General features: G+C 36.9%; 1 protein-coding gene across 4 annotated transcripts in view; it reads right to left on the bottom strand.

Annotated features, from left to right (window-relative positions):
* Positions 1-4,230: 4,230 nt before the first annotated feature.
* Positions 4,231-24,322, bottom strand: part of TBC1D8B (TBC1 domain family member 8B) — an 87,045-nt gene continuing 66,953 nt past the window's right edge. For 3 of the 4 annotated variants that reach the window (XM_059051360.2, XM_067023247.1, XM_067023248.1), the window contains 11 exons: positions 23,067-23,184; positions 21,841-22,126; positions 20,758-20,887; positions 20,121-20,219; positions 15,776-15,844; positions 15,362-15,602; positions 14,505-14,570; positions 12,545-12,628; positions 11,223-11,279; positions 9,771-9,868; positions 4,231-7,991 (listed from right to left, as the gene is read on the bottom strand). In XM_059051360.2, coding sequence (XP_058907343.1) covers positions 7,596-7,991; positions 9,771-9,868; positions 11,223-11,279; positions 12,545-12,628; positions 14,505-14,570; positions 15,362-15,602; positions 15,776-15,844; positions 20,121-20,219; positions 20,758-20,887; positions 21,841-22,126; positions 23,067-23,184 — 1,644 coding nt within the window. In that variant the 3' untranslated portion in view covers positions 4,231-7,595. Of the gene's footprint in view, positions 7,992-8,717; positions 8,908-9,770; positions 9,869-11,222; positions 11,280-12,544; positions 12,629-14,504; positions 14,571-15,361; positions 15,603-15,775; positions 15,845-20,120; positions 20,220-20,757; positions 20,888-21,840; positions 22,127-23,066; positions 23,185-24,322 lie in introns of those variants that run through there. The other variant, XM_067023246.1, reaches the window with a different exon arrangement.

A 24,322-nucleotide genomic window follows, 5' to 3' on the forward strand; every position in this document is an offset into this window, starting at 1 on the left:
AGATTCATGGCCTCTTGAACCCGAATCCTGCCTCTGTACCCTGACAGTGAATTAAATTTCGGACAGAGTTTTTGGGTGAAGCAGAAAAGAATAGCTTTATTGCTTTTCCAGGCAAAGGGGGCTGCAGCGGGCTAATGCCCTCAAACTGTGTGTCCCCAACCTGGAGGGGGTACTGAGAAGTTTTATAGTAATGGTTCAAAGAGGGCGTGATCAGCTCGTGGACATGCTTCTGACTGGTTGGTGGTGAAGTAAGTGATCATCAGCATCATCGACCTTCTGGTTCCAGCTGGTCTGGGGTCTACGTGCGTGTGGGCAGCATACAGTTAACTTCTCCCACCTAGAGGCAGTTTCAGTATCTGCAAAACAGGTCAAAGACATTGTAATATATGTCCCTCGAGGAGGAACCAGGATCCTGCCCCAAGGCTGCATTATTGTTTCTCTTGACTGTTCCTTCCTTGTCTCCGCATCCCCTCCCTTCCCTGATTAGCAACTGTTTGAACCTGCTCCCTGGAACCCAGGGAAGGTCATGGAGGCCGAATGAAGCCTATTTCCTGTAATCAAGAAATGGGGGACACAGGAAGGCTTTTGTGTGCCCAGGAGCCCACAGGGTTCTGCTTGATATGAGTCTCACCTATTCGCAGATATGAGTCAGTTCACACACCCAGAGGCCCTGGAAGGAAAAGCCAGGTACCCTTGAGGAAGGACTCAGCAATACCATAAGCATGTGTTGTAGATTTTCTTCCTAGCTTTCCTTTTTCTTTCTAGCCAAAGGGACCTGTTGTCATTTACCAGGGTAGCCATGCACTGGGCAACTGGAAACACCCATATTTCTCAGTCTTTTGGACACTGACTATGAGTTCACATTCATCCAGGACCAGTGTTGGGGGCAGGGGGAGAGTTTAGAACACAGCGGTCATCCATTTGTCAGAGTCAGGGCTCGTGGAGTTAAGAAATATAATTTTATCCTGAATCCATCTACAAATGGGTCCAATGGATCCTCAAGTACATCATATGGTTCTTAGTTTATGAATGAATATTTGAAATAGCAATACTCAGCCACTGGCAGACCTACCACTTTTGCTCCCTGACTGGTGTAATAAGGGCTATTTATGGTAGGAAGGGCCAGGTAGAATTCACTGTATCTGTCAATACTGTATCCCTGGGGAAATCACACAGATGAGTGCCTACCAAAGATCTGAAGGATGTGTATGTGTATGTGAGGTGGGAGGTGATTTCTAGTACATCCTCATTTAACTTCCCTGTCTGGCCTGTGCAAAAGGTATGCAGGTCTTGGAGAATGATAGTTGATAATCAAAATTTAATAATTAATGCCAAACATGACTTTTTAAAAAGCTAGATAAATCATAAGAAACTGCAGAACATTGGCAACACCAAGATCTTAAAAGCAGCCATAAGAAAAGACATTACCCTCAAAGGAAGACAAACAGAATTAGAGGCTAGGAAACCTACTGCTTGGTGCTTTTGGGATGGCGGGAAAGGTATAGTTCTGATGACAGAAATGGAAGCTGCAGTATAATGTGAGATTAAGGATAAAATGTCCTTCTGCCGGTGATTGGAAGCCCAGGAATGTAGCTACCAGGATAATTTGCTTACCTGACCTCGAGGGATTCAGTGCTACAGGGTTCCCGGTGTCACATGTATTAATCTTACTTTAGATAGCCAATGAAATAGATTCTGGCTGGCAAAAGCAGAAAAAGACTTTACTGAACTGTTGGGGCTCACAGATGCACTAAGAAGATCCTCCCCCCACAAAAAAGAGGGGATAAAGTCTGGGCATCCACAAGCACTTTAAGTCCTACTTCAGAACCAGAGTGTTGATGTGGAGATACCACCACTGCCACCACAATGTATTCTCCACTTTCCCTCCTACTTTGCTACAGATTGAGAAATTCAGGCAGAAGCATCTGATTAACCAGTCCTTGGTCACATGGCTACAAGGGGCAGGGATTCTGGGAAAGCAAACATCTGGTCTTTTATATGTTGGGCAGAAACCTGATGAGTGGTTGTTAGGGGTGGGGAGAGAGTGGTGACTATGAAGGGATGGACCGCATGAGGGACTTTTATGGGGTGAGGGAATTCTAATCGTGCTCTGTATTCTAATTGTGGTGATGGTCACAGGAATACATGCCTGCCTTAAAAATTCATAGAATTGTACACCAAAAAGTAGTTAATGTATTGTATAATTAAAATAAATAAATAAATAAAACACAACTATGGTCTGATGACCAGTTGCAGAAATGAGGACTGCAGTAGCTACCCATAGTTTCTGCCTTTCTTTTAGGTACATAATTATATAGAGTAATCAATTTATTTCCCTACTTCTCCTCTACTATTTTATACAAGGTGAGTTGATAGTAGTTAACTTTTTGTAGTCCACACGTTACGGGATATCAAGATGGGCCCGAGATTGAATTAGGAGGAGTGGACATTAGCCATCGAAGGATCCAAGTGACCAACAGAAACTTGGATTTTCCCTTAGGAGAGAAGATTAGTGCATTTTTTGTTGGTATGAGGGAGATTTATGTTATGACAGGCAGCAGCATACTACTGATGCTATTAGCTCTTATGTAGATGTATGGGAAGAAGGGTGTGCTGCATGGGCAAAGAGGTGAATAACATAGATGCTTGTGGTGGACAGACTACAATGCACCCACTATAACCCCTGCCTCCTGATGCTCATGTCTTTGTGTAATCCTCCCCCCTTGAAAGTGCACGGGACCTATGACTTGCCTTTAACCAACAGAATATGGAAAAGGGGATATGTCACTACTGTGAGATTATATTATTTTTTAAACATCTTTATTGGAGTATAATTGCTTTACAATGGTGTGTTAGTTTCTGCTTTACAACAAAGTGAATCAGCTATACATATACATATATCCCCATATCCCCTCCCTCTTGCGTCTCCCTCCCACCCTCCCTATCCCACCCCTTTAGGTGGTCACAAAACACGGGCTGATCTCCCTGTGCTATGTGGCTGCTTCCCACTAGCTCTCTATTTTACATTTGGTAGTGTGTATATGTCCATGCCACTCTCTCACTTCATCCCAGCTTACCCTTCCCCTTCCCCGTGTCCTCAAGTCCATACTCTACATCAGCGTCATTACTCCTGTCTTGCCCCTAGGTTCTTATTATATAAGACACTACCTTGCTAGCAGACTTGCTTTAGAAACTCTCCTTGCTAGACTGATGAAGTAAGTGGCCATTTGAGGGAAGCCCACACGGCAAGGTTGGGGAGCCTGAAGAAGTTGAGGACAGTTGCTGGGAGATGAGTAAAGCCTCTAGGAGTTGAGGGTGGCCTCCAGGAGACCAGCTACAAGAAGCTGGGGCCTCCAGACCTATAACCATATGGAAATGATTTCTGTCAATAGCCTGAGTGAGCTTGGAAGTGGATTCTTTCCCAGTTAAGCCTCTACATGAGAACCAGCTTGGCTGACACCTTGTTTTTGCAGCCTTATGAGATCCTAAGCAGAGGACCCAGCTAAGCTGAGCCCAGAGGCCTGACACATTGAAATAGTGAGATAATGTGTGTTGTGATAATTTGTTACACAGCAAGAGAAAGCAAATATAGTGCTCAATGTCCATCCCAGCCTCTTAGTGTGCCTTCCTGTACTGCAGGGGCTAGAAAGCTAAGAGCACATTTCCCAGATTCCCTTGTAACTAAGATTCTGGAGATATTACAGGCCAATGAGATGCACACTCGTGAGACTTAAATGGCAGAAGGAAGGTGGAGGCTATGTTTCTGCCATTTCTGCTGGTAAACATGGTTGTTCAGATGTTTGGTTGTTCTATTGCAATTTAGTCACTAGCTTGCGGGTGCTGAGAGGCAGGATGCTTGGCATCCATTTTGCTGGTATAAATCATAGCAGGTGGAGCGTGGTTCTGGAAGTAGCAGCTGTAGTGCTGGCTTTTCATCATGGAGTAGAAAGTAGCAGTTTCCTAACAGCAGAAGAATTAGCAACTCCCTTGGTGGCCTGGTTCTGTGGTATAGCTTTGGAAATTGTTCTTGAAAGCTCAATTTAGAGTCAGTCCTCTTGATAATTCTGTAAGCCACTTAATATTTGGTAATAAATCTTTTCCTGCCTAAACTAATGAATGAATTCTGTTCTCTGCAACTGAACCTTAACTAATATAGGAGGGAAGTCCTCAAGTGATAACTGAGTTAAGTATCCATAAAAGTACATCATAATAAATAATAGTAAGATCTTTAAGTAAGCCATTCTTCATATTTATTTAACAGATTTATAACATTTATTTTTATAAAGACCAGTAAAAACACCTTATAACAATTTAATGCATAAGGTATAATGCACTGGTTCAGTGTGACACAACTACATAAGATTTTAAACATTAAGAACAACCCATTTGCTTAACAAGGTAGCAACTACAAAACTATGTGTTCAGCTTATGTCTCCTGCAGACTCAGAAAATAAATGTTCATCTTTTTAACTTGCATTTATAATCTTTATACAATTCAGAAATCTTTAGGTATTCAATTTTAATTAATCGAGGCTAAAATACAATACTAAGTAATCTTCAATATTCTGATTTTAAAATCACCAAATATTAATAACGTATGTTCTTAAGAAAGTATCTTTTTTGTAAATACAATTGACAAAATGTTCAACAAAGTATGTGCAACAGTGCCTTTGAATATAAGCATAGAGCCTTGTGTCTTTATAGAGCTGTTGTAGTGTAATTTAACAATCACTGCTTAATAGCAGATGTGTGATAGTTCACATATAAACTATTAACTAAATTCTAAAATGTGGACATGTTTCAGGCAAATAATTTCTGAGAAAAGGCACAGATGTTTATTTACCAACTATCTCTTTAAGGAGTAATTTCCTTGAGAAGACAAAGCTGACAAAATAATTTTCAAGACACTACTAGTAAGTGTTTGGCCAAGCCCAATTTACAAAATTTTCAAAGGGTCAACTCGAAAATTCTTGAATATCTCTGAAAACAGCATATCCTGTGGTGATGAAGCCCTCTGTGTTAGGCTTTGTTCACAGTGGATTCTTGCCAAAGGCTGACTATACCAATTCTTTTCCAGAAAGGGAGACTTCTTGGGTCATCCTAAAGGATATCTGCCCTTTCATTGTTTCAAATCTGAAAAGTCAAAAGGCTTAAAACCAAAGTCTTTTGTGAAGAAAGAAGCTCCAATGGATGACTTCTCCCCACAATTTCCTAAATCAACTGATTGATACATTGTTCTTATCAGAAACAGCACAGAAGATTGGATAGGTGTGTTTTTTTTTCTTTAAAGTGCTAACAAAGCCCATTATCTCTAAATGAACTTTCATTGCAATGACTGAAATATAAGCAGCATAAAGTATATAGAAATTACACATTTAAATCAAATAGATTACAACTTTTTAGATAGATGCCAAAATTCTATACATTATCTTAACAATCATCACGCACAAGTACAGGCATATCTTGGATGTTGCAGGTTTGGTTCCAGATCACTGTGATGACAGCAAATATTGCAATAAACCAAGTCACATGAATTCTTTGTTTTCCCAGGGCGTACAAAAGCAACATTTACACTACAGTGCAGTCTATTAAGTGTGCAATAGCATTATGTCTAAAATAACGATGTACATACTTTAATTAAACACTTTATTGCTAAAAAATGCTAACCATCACCTAGGCCTTCAGTGAGTCGTATTAGTAACATCAAAGATCACTGATCATTTAAGTCTTTTGTCGTTTACAGACAGTAAATGGGTGCACTCTGATGCTTTTGCAAAAATGTTCCTATAAAAGGGTTTCAGCTTCAAGGAATTCATGGAAAAGACTCTGACAAGTACAGGTTTCTGGTAACTGACTATACTGCTGAACTGAATAGATAACCATTTTCAGAACTCTAATGGAAAACTGATGAATTCATAAAAGTGCTAACAAAAGGTCAAGATGAAAAAAATTTAATTACATGGGACTGAGTGAACTGATGAGGATGATTATAATTTTTGTGACTTTCTGTTTGAATAAAAAAAATCCCACAAGGAAAAAAAAAAGATCACTGATCACAGATCACCATGACAAACATAATAATAATGAAAAAGTTCCAAATATTGCGAGAATTACCAACATGTGACACAGAGACGCAAAGTGAGCAAATGTTGTTGGAAAAATGGCACTGATATACTTGCTCAACGCAGGGTTGCCACAAGCCTTCATTTTCAATAAAACTGTAGCATCTGTGGGAATTCCCTGGCAGCACAGTGGTTAGGACTCCGTGCTTTCACTGCCGAGGGCCTGGGTTCAATCCCTGCAGGCAACTAAAATCTTGCAAGCTGCAGCAGCCAAAAAAACCCAAAAACCAAAAACCAAAAGAATGTAGTATCTACGAAGTGCAATAAAGTGAAGCACAATAAAATGAGGTATGACTATATAGTTTATGAACTTGCCAGACTAATACACTAATTCAGTCTATCTAATGTAACTTAAAATATGGTGAAAATCCAAAATCTAAAACTAGAACCAAAGCAGTCTCAAGCTACTCTGAGACAAATGCCACAAAGAGCAGTGCTCGGAATTTCAAGTAATTTCTCAGTCTAACGAGAGACCTGTACACAGTTAATTGTACCGTTTATTAACCCTTCTGAATTGGCTGGCTTTAACCAGCTCAAATCCAAATCCAAAATTGTTTTTCCTTGTATCGGCCCAGAGTTTTGAGTTCTTTATTTTTATCTGTAACAGAGCTACAAGTGTGTCAGCAGCTTCTGAACTGCTCAGGTAGGGAGAAGATAGAATTAATTAAAAAACCATTTATTGGGCTTCCCTGGTGGCACAGTGGTTGAGAGTCTGCCTGCCCATGCAGGGGACACGGGTTCGTGCCCTGGTCCGGGAAGATCCCACGTGCCGCGGAGCGGCTGGGCCCGTGAGCCATGGCCGCTGAGCCAGCGCGTCCGGAGCCTGTGCTCCGCAACGGGAGAGGCCACAACAGTGAGAGGCCCGTGTACCTCAAAAAAAAAAAAAAAAAAAAACACCCCCAAACCATTTATTATTAGAAGACTGAATGAGATTAACTTTAAAAAGTTAATATTACTTCAGTTAGATAACGTGAAAATGAGGTTCCCATTTGGTAATCCTCTAGATAATTAAGGCTACAGATCTAAGAGCCTGCTTTTCTAAAGCATTCTAATAGGACTGGGGCAATTTGGAAAGTAGGATTTATCAACATGACGTGTCAGCATCACTAATACTCAAACATAACACCACATTTTCAAAAATCATCGGTAATTCATATGTAAATAGCAGCGCAAACTAGTAATTTCCTTGTTAAAAGTGATATGGTGGTGCCCTCTGGTGGTAACATTTAGCATTTAGCATACTCCCCCTGGTATTGCATACCTTGTGAAATATAAAAAGTATATTTGTATTAGAGAATATCAAAATTAGATAACACCACAAAGGAATGAATCATTGTGCTTCCAAATATCTTCTTTTTAACCTTCAAATACACTGGTAATAAGATAAATCCCTGATCCCTACTCCTAGGAATCAAGCTGACGCCTATGAGAATCTTGGTAAATGTCTATAATAAGCAATTCCTGTTAAAAGATTTACTTCCTGGTTCTAGAACTTAACTGAGAAGTTTTTGCATTTTCTAGTTTGGCTTTTAGATCTATGGGTTTCTCAAAAAACTTCACCAATGCTGGTTCATTCAACAAAGATGCGAGAATCTGTTCAAATGCAAATGACCACTGAGGTTCTTCCCTGAGAGAGGAGGGATCTTTCTCTAAGTGGCTCTCTGTTTGCCCCTCACTGGGTCCTCCAGAAGCACAGACTGCACCAGACAATCCTTTGGTTGATGACGCAGGGTTATGGAGTTTCCTTCCAACTTCTTCCATCCTGAGCAAAAGGCTGGTTACAACAGCAATGGCTTGATATAATGACTCTTCTTCAGGGTCCCCGTGAAATAAGTTATATAGTGTCTTTGAAAACTGAATAAATTGTGACTAGAAGACACAAGTTAGAAATATCACATTTGATATCAGACTTAGCAAATATCAGGAGAACTTAGAAGTGAATAGTCTTCTATTTAGAATTTGTACCATATAACTTTCACCACAGAAGTTATAAGAACTGATGATTAATCCACAAATAAATCTTGATTCTAGAAAGATGGGTATGAACCATGAAAGAAAATTCCACTTAAGTCTTCTCATCTGTTGCCTAATAACAGTAAATTATATACATATATTATATATACAATAATTCTTGGACAGTATCTGCCAGCATTCTGTCAATGTTAGGTGGTACTTTTAATTAGGCAAAGTCCCATATTTCCTTACATGTAAATCATTCATTCATTAACCAATCTTAATGAACAGATTAAGAATGAATTCCCCTTGATCTCCCCGAAGGGCTAGAGTAGGCAGCTCAAGTAGGATGACTTAAATATAAGGAAGAATGTTTTGGGACCTACCTAGTAGTACAAGGTAGCTCTAAGGAGCCCATTTGGACATGTTTCTCTTTAAAGGCTAAGGTGGGGCCCAAGTAAAGAAATAAACTGGATTGTCTGCTAATTGCCTTTAGATAATCCATAGACATTCCTAGAAGATGTTTGTCAATTAAAAAAGAAACTATTCCAACACAAAAGTCCTATAAGTCAATCATGCTACCAGAAAAGTTTATATGTAAATAAAAAGCAAATAAAAAGATAAACTTCATAAAAATGTATTGTACCATACTTTAAGTTTTATTTCTCTTTGTCTGTAATATTGTTTATTTATTAAAAATTTAGAGGGCTTCCCTGGTGGCGCAGTGGTTGAGAGTCAACCTGCCGATGCAGGGAACACGGGTCCATGCCCTGGTCCGGGAAGATCCCACATGCCGCGGAGCGGCTAGGCCTGTGAGCCATGGCCGCTGAGCCTGCGCGTCCGAGGGAGAGGTCACAGCGGTGAGAGGCCCGCGTACCGCAAAAAAAAAAAAAAAAGAATATATCATGATTAATTTTTAAAAGTACTTATTTAACTATCAAATTACCTAGTCCACTGAGAAAAACTACGCTATTTCATATTTCTCATTTTGGTAAAGTTCTGGGAATCCTCAGTATCTATACCAAAAGATTAAAAAAATTTTTTTTAATTTCTCTTTTGGCCACGCCGTGCGGCATGCAGGATCTTAGTTCCCCGACCAGGGATCGAACCCGTGCCCCCTGCACTGGGAACGCAGAGTCTTAACCACTGGACTGCCAAGGAAGTCCCTATACCAATATATTTTAATTAAAAAATATAAGAACATATAATGACTGAATAGTGTGTAAGAAAGAGATGGATTTAGAATTGTGTCAACAGTAGTCATTAATACTGTCTGAGCAGGTTCAAGATGATTAGGAACTAGGGTGTGACCTATTTTAATTATTATTCCCACTACCTAGTATTGGGCATGTCATTTAGTAGGCACTAAGAAATGTTTACTGAATAAGTGAACATTTCTAATGAAGCTGGAAATAAAAAACACTGAAATATATGTAATATACACATCTTTTCTATAGGTACAAATGTCACAGCAGAGGACTGTAATGAAACTCTAGATGCATTTAAATGTTTACAGTAGAAAAATCATTTAAAATTTACTCCCACTCTTCTATACTCAATTGAAACTTACAGAGATGATGCATAGATTATTTTTTTTTGTAATAGCATGTTAGCTATTTTAGATTTGGATACACCCACATTCATTTATACAAAAACACACAAGTAAACCAGAATTTTTCTTTGAAAATACTATACCTGATTCATTCTTGGTAAATCCTTAATGTTTTCTTCTTTTTTCAAAAGCTCATCTTGCCATTGACTTAGATATGCTTGAATATCAACTTTTTCTTTTCCTCAATGAGGGGAATAAAACCATTTCATAATGAACAGCCCACTATATTTTCCCAAATCCCCCAAAGAACAATTATGATTGAAAGATATTTCATTGAGATATAAGATTCCACATTTTTTACTCCAGAAATTGATCTGACTATACTTTTTATTTCACTCACTGGCTCTCAAAATACATTCTCCACTTCCGTTAAACTAAAACTTTTACTCTGGAAAGGTTGGGGACTAGAGGAAGAAAGATGCCTTTTAGATTAAACAGTACATGATGTAAATTTCATGTAGATGTTCTCATGCATACCACTAAGTTTAAAATAGTTTCTATAGGATGTTCTTAGTATGCAGTTACCATAGCATACTATGGTGACTCTTTTTCAAACATTCAAAACAGTACTTATTCGTTCATTCCTTTCAAGAGTTTAATCACAATGATATTAATTGGACTTTATTAATAATTATTTAGATCTCTTAGAAAACTAGGATTTACTGAACAACCTGGCAAAGTTATCATATTTAAGCAGATCTTCAGTAATTATTTTTTAACTAAATGTTACTCAAAAACATAAAAAGAATGATGGACCTTTGGAGAACAATTTGACAACCTCTATCAAAATATTAAATGTGCATATTATTTGTTATCCAGCATTCTCATACCTCTATGAATTTATCCTATCCTAAAGAAATATGTGCAAAAGTATTATAAAATGTAAGTATAAAAATGTTTGTTGGAGAATAGTTCGCAATTAATTGGAAACAACCTAAATGTTCATCAATATTGAGCTAGTTACTGAAATAAATGATGGTACAATCAAACAGTGGAATACTCTGCACCCATTAAAAGGAATAAGATAGATCCAAATGTACTGACATGAAAAGATGTCCATGATATACTACAAAATCAAAAAAGCAAACTGTAGAACAATATTTATGAAATGTTTCTTTTTTAAAAGAAGAGAGATGTCTATACTTGTTTATACATCGAAACAGGTCTGGAAAGAATACAGACCAAAATGTTTTCACATTTACTTCAGGGTGGGGTTGGGTGAGGGTATGAGGATTTCTGTACCATTTAAATTCCTTTTATAAGGATTATCTATTACTTACGTAATTAAAATTAAAATTTTCAAATAATAAAATTAAATAAATATGGGTCATTTACAATTGTATTTTCTATAACTTCTGAGACTTAAGTATCAAGAGAAGAAGAAGAAATTGTTAAACTAAAACAAAGGAACTGAAAAAGCTCTTAGGACAAATCAATCAATAGACTTTAAAAGGAATCCACGTTTCCCCTTTGTGTAGTTAACCCTATTTACAAAAACAACAATTTAAACTAAATGATACTCCTAGATCATATACCTTTTTCAGGGCTGTTTTTTGCTGACTCTGCTTCTTTCTCCTTTGCAGGCTTGGAAACTAGAGGAAAAGAGGACAATTGAATTTTGTAAAATATTTAACAAATACCCTTTGAAAGTAAAATAATATTTTATATAAAGACTTATAAGCACACTTTATTTTCTTCAATTCATCAAACCAATTATAGCTAACCTGACCTCCTATCATTAGACGGCAAAGTATTCAAGAACTTTAAAAAGAACACTGGGGAAAAATCCATATAAAAATCTTAGAAGGAAGTATACCACATATTAAGTATTTATTTCTGGGTGGTATGTGGTATTTTCTTCCTTGTGATTTTCTTCGAATTAAACTGTATTACTTCTTTTATTAGGGAAAAAAAACACACAGCAGAAGTCAAAAGATGAGCTACTAGTCCTGATTGTGGTAAAACCTCATTGAAAACTCTTACATGAGTCACTTCTCCTTTCTGGGCCTCAGTGCTCTCTATATAATTAAGGGACTTGACTAGATGATTTGTAAGGTCGCTTCAAACACTAACATACAGTAACATAAACATATATTAATAAGAACTTATCCCTCTTTAAGACATTCATATTTATGAAAAAGAAGCAAAAGACACAAAAATAAGCTCATAACACTTCCAAATTATGTCTTGGAGACAGACTTATCCCGGTCTCCTACACCTACAGTGATTTATGATAAGTATTCACTGTTTGAATAATAGCTATGACCTTCAATCATCAAAGATTCTATTGTCTTCATCGCATTTTAACAAGGCATAAAAAATGGTCTGATACATTTTAGAAATTTCTGCTACAGAAGTAGAAACAAAATGCATTTTCTTTCTAATTCTCCAGTAAATAAGAAATTCCATAAATAAAAACCCAAAATGTAGTTTAGTTAATCAGTCAAATAGTTATAGAGTATTTACCATGCATTTAGGACTGTGCTAAGTGTTATGGTAGCACAAAAGAAGTATAAGGTATAATTAACCCAAATTTTACTAGTGGTAGCTGGGTAAAGAATGTTAAAGCCAGAAAGATCTCTGAGTGACTAATCATCAAAACAGATAAATTTATTTATTTATTTAGGCTGCGCCGGCTTAGTTGCAGCATGTGGGCTCTTAGTTGTGGCATGCAGACTTCTTAGTTGCAGCATGCGGACCCCTAGTTGTGGCATGTAGACTCTTAGTTGCAGCATGCACGCGGGATCTAGTTCCCTGACCAGGGATCGAACCTGGGTCCCCTGCATTGGAAGCAGGGAGTCTCACCCACTGGACCACCAGGGAAGTCCCAAAACAGATAAATTTAAAACATATTTACCATGGAGCTGACTGAAATAAAGTAATTCTTCCTTGGAAAGTTCATCTCCCTTTGAAGGGTCCTTATACTTCACTTCAGTATAAGCTGAAAAGAGATAACCCAAATCACATTTATAACAATGAGGGACAGAAATGAGTCCTATAATAGATCAATTAAATCTGGGGGCAGAGAATCAAACAAAGGGTCCCTGTCAAAGAAAGACATATGTGAAGAAATGTGGAAGTAGTATTACTCTACCGTATAGCAAATAACAAGAAGTACTTGATCACTTTGAGTTCTATTATTTCTCCAAATTTCTTGCTTTTTAATAGTTTTCCAAGAGCCATTACAAGTTGAAATTTAAAAATATGGGTTAATCAGATATACTCCAATATAAAATAAAAAGTTTTAAAAAATTTTAAAAAAATCTGGCACTTGGGAATCTCTGAAAACGTGACCTCAGTCATTTAAAAACGCCTTTAATAAGAAGGAAAATACAAAGTTGAGTGCTCTAACAGATACACAGTGTTTTTTCTATTTTTGATCCTTCTATTGAAAGCGTATTCATTCCACGGCAATATTAGACATTCTAATTTGACTTGACAATGTAAAGTCCTTCATAGTTATTATTTGGTTTGTCTTTTGTTTTAAATGCTGTGATTGTGATTTGAGTTTGTGACGGGTTAAAGATGGCTTTTAAATTTCTGGTCTGGTAAAGAATGGTTCCCAGCTATCCCAGGAAGGCTCTAAAAGAGATCTCAGGTATAGTTTTAGACAAATTATGAGGTACTTTTTGTGTGTGTGTGTGTGAATCACCCTATCTAAATTAAAAGGTACTTTTGCAGTGTTCCTTTAAAGTCTAAGACTGGTTTCCCAATTATGGATCAGGCCTGGGAAAGGCTGCCTCTTAAGGTCAGAGGGAAATACTTAAGTAAAGTGGAATGATGTGGTAACATTAAGGCAGTATGGTAGAATAGAAAGAAACGTGTGCTTTGAAGTCAGACCTCAGTTTGAATCTCAGCTAACCAATTTATTAGCTATGTGCTCTTCAGCAAATTTAATCTTTCCCTTAGTTTCTGTATTGTCAAAATTGGAAGGATAATACCACCTTTCAAGGATATCATAAGAACTAAATAAAAGAATGCACGTAAAGCAAACACCTCGACAGAGCAAGTGCTCAATAAATGGTAGCTTTTATTTTGCTTCCTTTTTTTAAAAAAAATATTTATTTTATTTATTTATTTTTAGCTGCATTGGGTCTTCGTTGCTGTGCATGGGCTTTCTCTAGTTGTGGTAAGCGGGGGCTACTCTTCATTGCGGTGCGCAGGCTTCTCATTGAGGTGGCTTCTCTTGTTGCGGAGCACGGGCTCTAGAGCACAGGGTCAGTAGCTGTGGCTCACGGGCTCTAGAACACAGGCTCAGTAGTTGTGGCACATGGGCTTAGTTGCTCTGCGGCATGTGGGATCTTCCCAGACCAGGGCTCGAACCCGTGTCCCCTGCATTGGCAGGAGGATTCTTAACCACTGCGCCACCAGGGAAGCCCTATTTTGCCTCCTTTTCCAAATGTTTAATATCCCTGTTGCCTGGTCTCATTTTTCTGGATAATTTGTAGTATTTCACAAGTTTGGCAGTTTGTCTAAAGTTAAATTCAACTCTCTAATAACAACAACAATAAAAATTCAACATTATGACAATATTCAAATGATAGATAGTTCCCACACACAAACTACTTATCATTAAATTGACTGAAAACTAACAGGAAGGAAACTTGTGAACCCATCTGTTGCACAGAAACTCTTCCATAGATTTCAGTGTAACTATATAGCAGCAAAAATATTGCTAATATGATCCATGGGCCACAATGAAGCAATGACCTTATATGGAAAATTATGTTATTTGTTAAAATGGAATGATATCTGTAATTATACTTGTTAAAATGGAGTCAACTCCTATACATCACTAACAACTGTTAAATTCTTACCTGGAGGAATATGCAGCTTAAAAAGCACCTTAAGCTTCTCAGTAAAACTTCCATTGTACATTAAGTCTGTTCAATAAAATTAAATTGCAAATAATCACAGCCAAAGAACATTCAATCAATTCCAGCAACACAGATTAATTAAGACACAGATACTAGCCAGGAATTAGGATTCAGAAACTTTCTGTTACTTAAACTAACTGTTAAACAATTACCCAGTAGGCCAGATTCTCTCCTTGAAGTATATAAGCAAAATACCCTTTATCAGAGGGATAAATAAAATGCTCTTCTGCTGAACTCTTTCCCCCAATCCCAATCTAAAATTTACTTTTTCTTTTGAATGAGGCCTTATGCTTCATCTGAGGAGACAACTCCTCTTCAAGGGGCAATCCCTGATAAGAAAGCATGCTAGGTTGTCTGGAAAAGCAAAGGAATGATATAACCGGTGGACTATCTACAGGCACAAAATGTTCATTGAATATTTCTCTACCACTTTTCTAGGCTATGTGGTTGGATTTTTAATGAGGGAGAACGTCCTCCTAAAGAATCCATGTGCCTGAAGGTGGGAAAATCAGGACATTCTCTTCCTTCATGTTAACCATTAAAACATCCACATCTAACAACTTGCTTTTCTGGGAGGGTTGGGGCAAAATGAGATGAATATATTTAGACTTAGCAACAAACAAAGAAAATGGTCCAGTTATTGCTAAAGTTGGAGACAATGTAAATCTGATAAAAAATCTGATATCAGGCTGATAAAATCTGACTAAATTGGCAATGATAGGCAGTACTAAGTATTTCTAGGGGTACCTTTATTTTTTTTTTGCTTTAAAAAAGAAGATTATTGGACATCATCCTACCAATTGCAGAGGAGAATTCTTTGAAGTTTATAAGGCAGTCGGAGTTGTCATCCATCAATCTGAATGTCCATAAAGCTAGTGAGTCTCTGTTTGCAGAATGAGCCCAGGGACTCAACAAGTGATACAACACTCTGAACTGCTGGCAGTCAATCTGATACTGTTCCAAATATGGCAGACTGGGATCATGGTGCTTCAATACTGGAGAACTCAAACACCAATAGTAAGAAAAAAACAACTCTCTCTATTTAAGAAATGGAAAAAAAAAAGCAAAGTCATTATATCAGAAAAAGTAACTTTATAAGATTTTTTTCTTTTAAACATGTCTACTAAAGTAATGAAAGATAAAATAGTTGAACGATTGTGGTAAAATTCTGCTAAGAATATTATTTTTCATTTAAAGAAGGAAAACAGTACCTTAAAGATGACATAAAGTTCATCCAATTCATGAAGGCTCAATTTCACATCTTGTGATACAACACGCAACTTTAAAAGGATTAAAAGCAATTTAGAATTTAACACTTCAGCATAGAAATTCTCTTTGAATCCATTTAGAAATCTCTCTCTGCCAGAATAAAATATATTTTTTAACTTTTTAAAGGAATAACAAAGGTAAATGTACCTATTTTGCCCTTTTAAAAAGTTGTACATAGACTATAGCTCAATTCTACTATGATATGTAATTTGACCTTCATCTCTTCATATCCAGAGATAACTGCCAAATGACAGCCACTGAATGTCTATAAATATAAGCAACAATATTCTATGGTTTTTTCCATATATTCCTGTCTTGCTATATAAGCAATCTGTCAAGTCACCACATGGGGTTGTCATTAAACACTTCAAAGGCACTGGGAGATGTACATTCCCTCTCTGTGCCAAAAAACGTAATCTATCCCAGAGCATAGAAAAATATGATTTGGTCCAAAATCCATTCTATGACGTGAGCACAATTCTAATATGAAAACTAAAGTTAGCACACACACGCTGTAAGCCAATGTCACTTTAACACAAACATAAAGAACCAAGCTAAACTATTTAGGAAAATTATCAAAGCAGAATATTAAAAGAATAATACAACACGAACAAATAGGACTCATTTCAAGAATCCAACGGAAGTCTAATATTAGGAATTCTTTAATGTACTTTACTACATTAATAAATATAACCTCAAGATATGGAAAAGTTATTTGATCAAAGTTAACATTCAATATAGATTTTTAAAAAAATGTCCCAAATCCCTTAACCTAGAAACTGAATGAAACTCCTTAATTTGCTAAAAGGCATCCTTCAAAAATCAACAGCCAATATCATACTTAACAATAAAATACTAGAGACACTTCTATTAAATTCCAGAATGAGACAAGGAAGGCTGCTTCCACTGCTATTATTTAATACTTCTCTGAAGGTCCTACCCACTACAATAACACAAAAAAACTGAAATGAGGTATATATATATATTAGGAAGGGTCAAAACTCTTAAGACTAGAAATGATATGCTTGTCTATTCAGAAATTCAACTGAAAAAAATTAGAATTAATGAGAGTCAGTAACACAGCTACTTCAAAAAGCAACATGTGCAAATCAATGGCTTTTACATATACTATAATAAACAAATTAGAAAATGTAAAGAAAAAAATCTCATTCATATTAGTAACAAAACCATAAAATATATAGGAGTAGACAAACCCAACAAGAAATGTGTAAGATCTATATGATGAAAACAATAAATGCTTACTAAAGGACATTTTAAAAGACATCATTAAAATGGATATTAAAAAGGAATATTAAAAGCCTTACCAGATTTCAAAATGGACTATAAAGCCACAATAATTAAAACAGTGTGGGGCTTCCCTGGCGGCACAGTGGTTAAGAATCTGCCTGCTAAGGCAGGGGACACGGGTTTGAGCCCTGGTCTGGGAAGATCCCACATGCCTCGGAGCAACTAAGCCCGTGCGCCACAACTATTGAGCCTGCGTGACACAACTACTGAAGCCCACGTGCCTAGAGCCTGTGCTCCGCAACAAGAAGCCACCACAATGAGAAGCCCACCCACCACAAGGAAGAGTAGCCCCCGCTCACAGCAACTAGAGAAAGCCCACACGCAACAACAAAGAGCCAATGCAGCCAAAAATAAATAAATAAATAAAATAAATGTAAAAAAAAAAGAAACAGTGTGGTGTTACAGAAAAAAAAGAAACTCCAGAAATAAACCCATATTAGCATATGAAAAAGGCAGAGTAGAGTACAGCAACAATGGAGTATTCAATAAATGGTATTCAAATAATGGGCTATTTCAGTTGGAAAAAAATACCATTAGAGTCCTACATCACACTATAAAAATATATACTTTAGGTGTATTCAAGATCTAAATGTTAAAAAATAACCAGGGCTTCCCTGGTGGCACAGTGGTTAGGAATCAGCCTGCCAATGCGGGGGACACAGGTTCAAGCCCCGGTCTGGGAAGATCCCACATGCCGCAGAGCAACTAATCCCGTATGCCACAACTACTGAGCCTGCGCCCTAAAGCCCGCGAGCCACAACTACTGAAGCCCATGCGCCTAGAGCCCATGCTCCACAACAAGAGAAGCCACCGCAGTGAGAAGCCCATGCACTGCAATGAAGAGTAGCCCCTGCTCGAAGCAACTAGAGAAAGCCCACATGCAGCAACAAACACCCAACACAGCCAAAAATAAGTAAATAAATTAATTTAAAAAACAAAAACAAAGCAATACCAGTACTATAAGCCAATATGAGAAAGTATGTTTATAAATTATATAATTTTATATGGGGAAGGCCTTGCTAACTTTGACATGAAAACCACATAATATGTAAGAAAAAAAAAAGAGATTTGACTACATACAATTTTGAAAGTTATATACTCTGAAATACATCAGAAAAATTAAAGAAACAACAAGATTGGGGGAAATGTTAGCCACAAATATAACTGACAAAGAATTAATACCACTAATATTTTAAAAATGTGACACTAGAGGGAGTGTGGGGAAAAAAGCAAGAATGCCTGTCAATTTTTAAATGGGCACACCCCTTGACCCAGTTGCCACTTCCAGGAATCCACCTTATAGAAATACTCTTACAAATGTGTAAGATTAGATATACAGTTGACCCTTGAACAACGTGGGAGTTAAGGGTGCTGACCTTCCACACAGTCAAAAATCTGCATATACCGTATGCTAACACATATATATGGAATTTAAGGAAAAAAAATGTCATGAAGAGCCTAGGGGTAGGACGGGAATAAAACACAGACCTACTAGAGCATGGACTTGAGGATATGGGGAGGGGGAAGGGTAAGCTGTGACAAAGTGAGAGAGTGGCCTGGACATATATACACTACCAAACGTAGGGGTGGATAGCTAGTGGGAAGCAGCCGCATGGCACACGGAGATCAGCTAGGTGGTTTCTGACCACCTAGAGGGGTGGGATAGGGAGGGTGGGAGGGAGGGAGACACAAGAGGGAAGAGATATGGGAACATATGTATATGTATAACTGATTCACTTTGTTGTAAAGCAGAAACTAACACACCACTGTAAAGCAATTATACTCCAATAAAGATGTTTAAAAAAATCTGCATATACTTTACAGTTGGCCCTTCATATCCATGGTTCCACATCTGCAGATTCAACCAACCATGGATCTTGTAGTACTGTAGTACATGTTTATTGAAAACAATCCACATGTAGGTGAACCTGTGCAGTTCAAACCCATGTTGTTTAGATAAGGTATTAGTTGTAAAAGCGAAAAAACATTAAAATGAAAGAGAGAGAGAGGGAGGGAGAACTACTAAATGCGTATCAACAAGGAATAATTATGTAAAGTATAGCATACCCATACTGTGGTATACTTTCAATGCATTAAGAAAAGCGAGGTATGCAATGATATGCAATGACCATGATATAGCTCTGAGTGAAAAAAGTTGCAGAACAAAGTAACTGGTATGATCTCATTTGAAAAGCTATATTGTCCCCCTCCCCCCCACCACATACACATTTATGTCTATAGATATTTAGAAAAAAGATCTGGAAGGATACACGCCAAATCATTTTAATGTTGGTTACTCCTGGGGTAGGAAACTTCTACTTTTATACATTTCTATAATGTTTGAATTATTCACGATGAGCATGTATTCAGAAATGTTAATTTTCCCAGACTTGTATCTCTGAGGACTTAACCTTTAAGCAAGTAAGTTTACAAAAATAATACATGCTCATGATAAAAGCTCAAACAGCACAGAAGGATTCATACAGCAAAGTAAGACACTCTCTCTTCCAACCAGAAATCTATTAATCCCACTCACCAGAAGCAACCAATATTAACAGCTTCTAATGTAGTCATCCAAATACTAAAAGGGAGTACTTAAAACACACTGTTTATTCCTTTTTCACTTTATCTTGGGTATCCAAAGATAATAATACATATTAGCAGCCTAGACTACTATGTAGGTCAGATGTTCTTATTGATGAAGCACATCACAAATATGTTATGCTTAAATGCCTACATCATAGCATTCAATATTAAAGGTCACATAACACAAAACATGGTGGAGAAACCAATATGTTTCAACCAGAAGAAAATCACTTATTTCCTCTCAAAAAATTTACAGTAAGCTAAGCTGTGTCAAGAATCTAGCTCAAATGTATAGTTATTTTATTTTCTTCACATGAAATGATAATTTTTAAAATGAAGTTCAGGAAAAAAATGTTACTCCAATTGGTTTTCCCCCATTGGGTGAATACTCACCACATTCTGCTTTGTCGTTTCCTCTAGGGTCTGTATCACATACAACCTATTTCGACAGCGCATGCTGTATATATCTTCATAGCGAATATTCCCATATTTCTGCAAGAAATATGATTTCAGTGGATATTCATTCATAATAAATATCCACTTCTCTTACAATTGAATTTCATCAGATTCAATTCTCAGAGGCCTTGGTTCTATTCCTAGCTATTTTCCCAACTTGTTCAGTGATTATGCAAATTTTCACCTCCCATGTTTCAGTTTTTCTGTATATTCACAGGAGAGGATTCCATCTACTATGGGTCTAGACTAAGTACAAGAACACTTGTAAAATTCTTAGTCTCTAAGAAGAGAATATTTTTCACCTTTTTATGCAGAGATAGATATTTAAAAGTGGTCATTATTTGTAAAACTATGTGAATAGCTTCATTTAATGAAAAGCAAACTGAAGCAGAAGAGACTATGTAACGTAGGAACAGTTCATAGAACTCATTTTTAAAGTGAAGTCAGATTTTACATTACTACATCTTTACTTGTATTATTATCTTACTCTTAATACACCACTAGAGATATAACTATAGTATCTATCATTTTAAATATGCTATGTAATTATATTTATGGTATAAGAAAAACTTACCTCATTTGACTCTCTAATCAAATCTGTAATATCCACTCTAATATGACTGCTTTTTTCATCACTTACATTTGAACCCTGCTGCACACTTGAAGGCAACGGGCTATCCTTATTAGTGACATTGTCAAAGAACCTATCCAAAAGTGACAGTAATACAAGAATCAGTAGAAGTAAAATGCAGAGAAAATGACAGCTAATTTCTCCCTAGTTTGAGATTAATTTCTACCGAGAGGACAAGAGACAGTCTTATGAGGGAGGAGAATTTGAAGATGGTTGGGAATTATGACATGGGAGTGGGAAATGGGACGTTGATGAAAGGACTTCAGAGGTGGGGGGAGAGCATGGGGAAGCAGATAGGCTCAGAGAGTTCTCAGAAAATGCCACATGGCCCAGTAAGGGTGAAATATAGGGTATGTAGAGGCATGTGAGGAGAAATAATGTAAGAAAGATACATTAAGGCCTTAACATTGAGAGTTCTAAATACCAGAGTGAGGTGTTTATACTTTATTCTGTACATAAATGGCATTTGATGCACCATTACAAGTTACCCAAATATTCATATATTCATTCATTTAACATATACAGTGTATACACACACACACACACACACACACACACCACACATGTGTTTCAATACAAAATAGAATTCACAGAAAAGGCACCACGAAAATAAAGCTCAGCTTACCTGATTGAAAACACTTGAAAACCAGAACAATTTCCCCCCACTGGATATTTAATATTATCAACCACCTTTCCCCTCCTCAAATTACTCTTACACACTTTATAGCTCTATATGCTGGGACTATGAAAGTCCCAGCATACTGAATCAACCATATTAGATGTTAGTGTAAATGTATATATAACCTAGTGGTTTACTTCAAAGTGACTGACTTACTTTTGTTATATTCTATTTAGAAACAGAGGAGTGGACTTTAGGCTTAGCGTTTTCATTCAACCAGCTTTGTGACTTTGGGCAAATTATTTAAAGTTTCTAGGGCTCAGTTTCCTCATCTATAAAATAAAGGGTTTGAACAACATAAGCTCTAAGGGGCTCTCCAGATTTAAATGTTATGATTCTCACAGTACCTGTTCAAAGCTGTCACGGCTTCAGCATCATCTTTACATGCCAGAAGTTTGTCTAAATTATAGTCAAGTATTGCCAATCCCAGTTGTAAAATGGCCTTTATTCCATCATAGAAGAAACAGTCTACCACATTCACTGCACTTTCAATAGGTAGCACACTAATAAAAAGTGTGAGGAACCATGAGAGAGAAACTGAGGAAAAGAATGTCATATCAGTCATATGTTCAGTCAGCTGGGGAAGGTGATCTCTGATAAGTTCTTCAAAGACTGCCTGATCCACCAAGGCACCTGGAGAACATAAAAAGAAATTTTAAAATGAACACCTTTCAAAAGGACTTGTTTCCAATACCTTCCCACTTCTATTAGTAGGCTGATATATCTCATTTCTCTTCCTTAAATTATGAACTTCTTCAGTGCCTTTTCTATATTTCACGCATCTCTTTATCTGCTAGCAGTATCATGCATCAAGAAGCACTGAGAAACTCAATTCATATTCATTTGAACAGTTATTTATGGAATCTTTATTATGTACAAAAACCTGTAATAGGTACTATAAGAGATACACCAATTAATTAAATGGTCTCATCTTCAAAGCATTTAATCTCTAATAGAACTTGCGATAAATAGACAAATAACTATAACACAAGACAATATAATCAATGAGCTAGCCATGACACTGAAGGCTTATGAGGGTACAAAGGAGACCACCTATAGTTTTAAGGTAGGGGATCATGGATCTATAAATATTTGATGACTGAAGAAAATATTATATAAGTAACAAACTAAGAACTTGATCCTTCTTTCAAAGCTTGCATATATCTATACAATTTATAAAAATGTGGAGATTTTAAGCTGATTAAAATCTCTCTCTCATCAAGAGACTATTAAAATTTTTCCAGTAGCTCCAGATGTTCAGATCACTACTGTTTTAGCAATACAGAGATAGTAAACTTAAAACTTCTATTTTATAAGGAAACAGACCAGGCACTTTATTTTTAAAAAGCAATGTATTAAATAATACGTTTTTCCAATCATATGTTCAGTGCAAAAAGCTCTTCTCTTGAGCATGTCAATGAATGTGACATTTTGATATTGCTTGTACTTTGTATATTTTGCAACTTAATTAATCAGTTCTTCCATTTGATAGGTAACTGGATAGACAAGAGGCCTATAAATTGTTTAGAAAAGAAATATGTGTTCGTATATGTATATGTGTTTTGTTTTTTACCAATGATTCGACGATTAAAATAATCAGGTAACATTCGTTCACATACAGCAACCAGAAGCCAAAAAGCTTCTTCCTCTTTTGCATACAGAAGCAACACTGAAGTCAAAATGTTCATTGCCTAAAATTCATAGAAAAATAAAAAATAAATATTGTTGGGGTAATAATTACATTTCTTCTTCAAACAGTAATTTTCAGCAATAACAACAACTATGAGAGTAATCATAATGGAAACATGAGAACTCTGAGCCAGTCCAAAGCAAAACAGGGTGAAGTCAGACGTAACGTTTGCTAATCAGTTATTTTACACGGTACATTCAAGGAAAATGAAGCAGTAATATCATGAACATAGCACACAATAAGTAAAACCTCTCTAAATTTAGACTAATTTCAATGAGTAAAAAATATTAATTATCGCCAAGTCTTAAAAAAAACACTACATACTTTCAAGGACATACTAACACTGGAGAAACAAACTTCATCTGTATTTTCAACTACCTACAGGAGAACATCCCTTAGATGTCAATCATCTTCAATTGTGTCTAAAACTAAATCTTTCCTCTATTAAATAGGATTCTCTTCTTTGCTACCTTAATTTTTTTTTTTTTTTTTTTTTTTTTTTTTTTTTTGCGGTATGCGGGCCTCTCACTGCTGTGGCCTCTCCCGTTGCGGAGCACAGGCTCCGGACGCGCAGGCCTAGTGGCCATGGCTCACGGGCTTAGTTGCTCCGCGGCATGTGGGATCTTCCCGGACCAGGGCACGAACCCGTGTCCCCTGCATCGGCAGGCGGATTCTCAACCACTGCGCCACCAGGGAAGCCCTGCTACCTTAATTTTGATCACGCTAGAAACCCTTTATCTGCCACATCCAATTTGTCTTCACATCCTAGAGTTTCTTCTTATAAAATGTCTTTTATTTTTCTTTCTTTCTTTATTTGGCTGCACCACGCAGCATGTAGGATCTTAGTTCCCCAACCAGGGATTGAACCTGTGCCCCCTGAAGTGGGAGCACAGAGCCCTAATCACTGGAGCGCCAGGGAATTCCTAAAATGTCTTTTAGATTTTCTTTATCTTCTCCATTCCCACTACCACCCTAACTTTCTCCTTCTTCTAATCTATCTTCCATACAAATGTCAGATCACTACTTTTATATAACACTTGGCCACAGCCCTTATTATAAGGTAATAAACCCTTAATGTATAGAATCTGGGAAGAATGGAAAGATGTGAAGAAAATTAAATCTCCTGTATCCTACCTACC

This window comes from Kogia breviceps, chromosome X, assembly GCF_026419965.1.
Source record: "Kogia breviceps isolate mKogBre1 chromosome X, mKogBre1 haplotype 1, whole genome shotgun sequence".
Lineage (NCBI taxonomy): Eukaryota > Metazoa > Chordata > Mammalia > Artiodactyla > Physeteridae > Kogia > Kogia breviceps.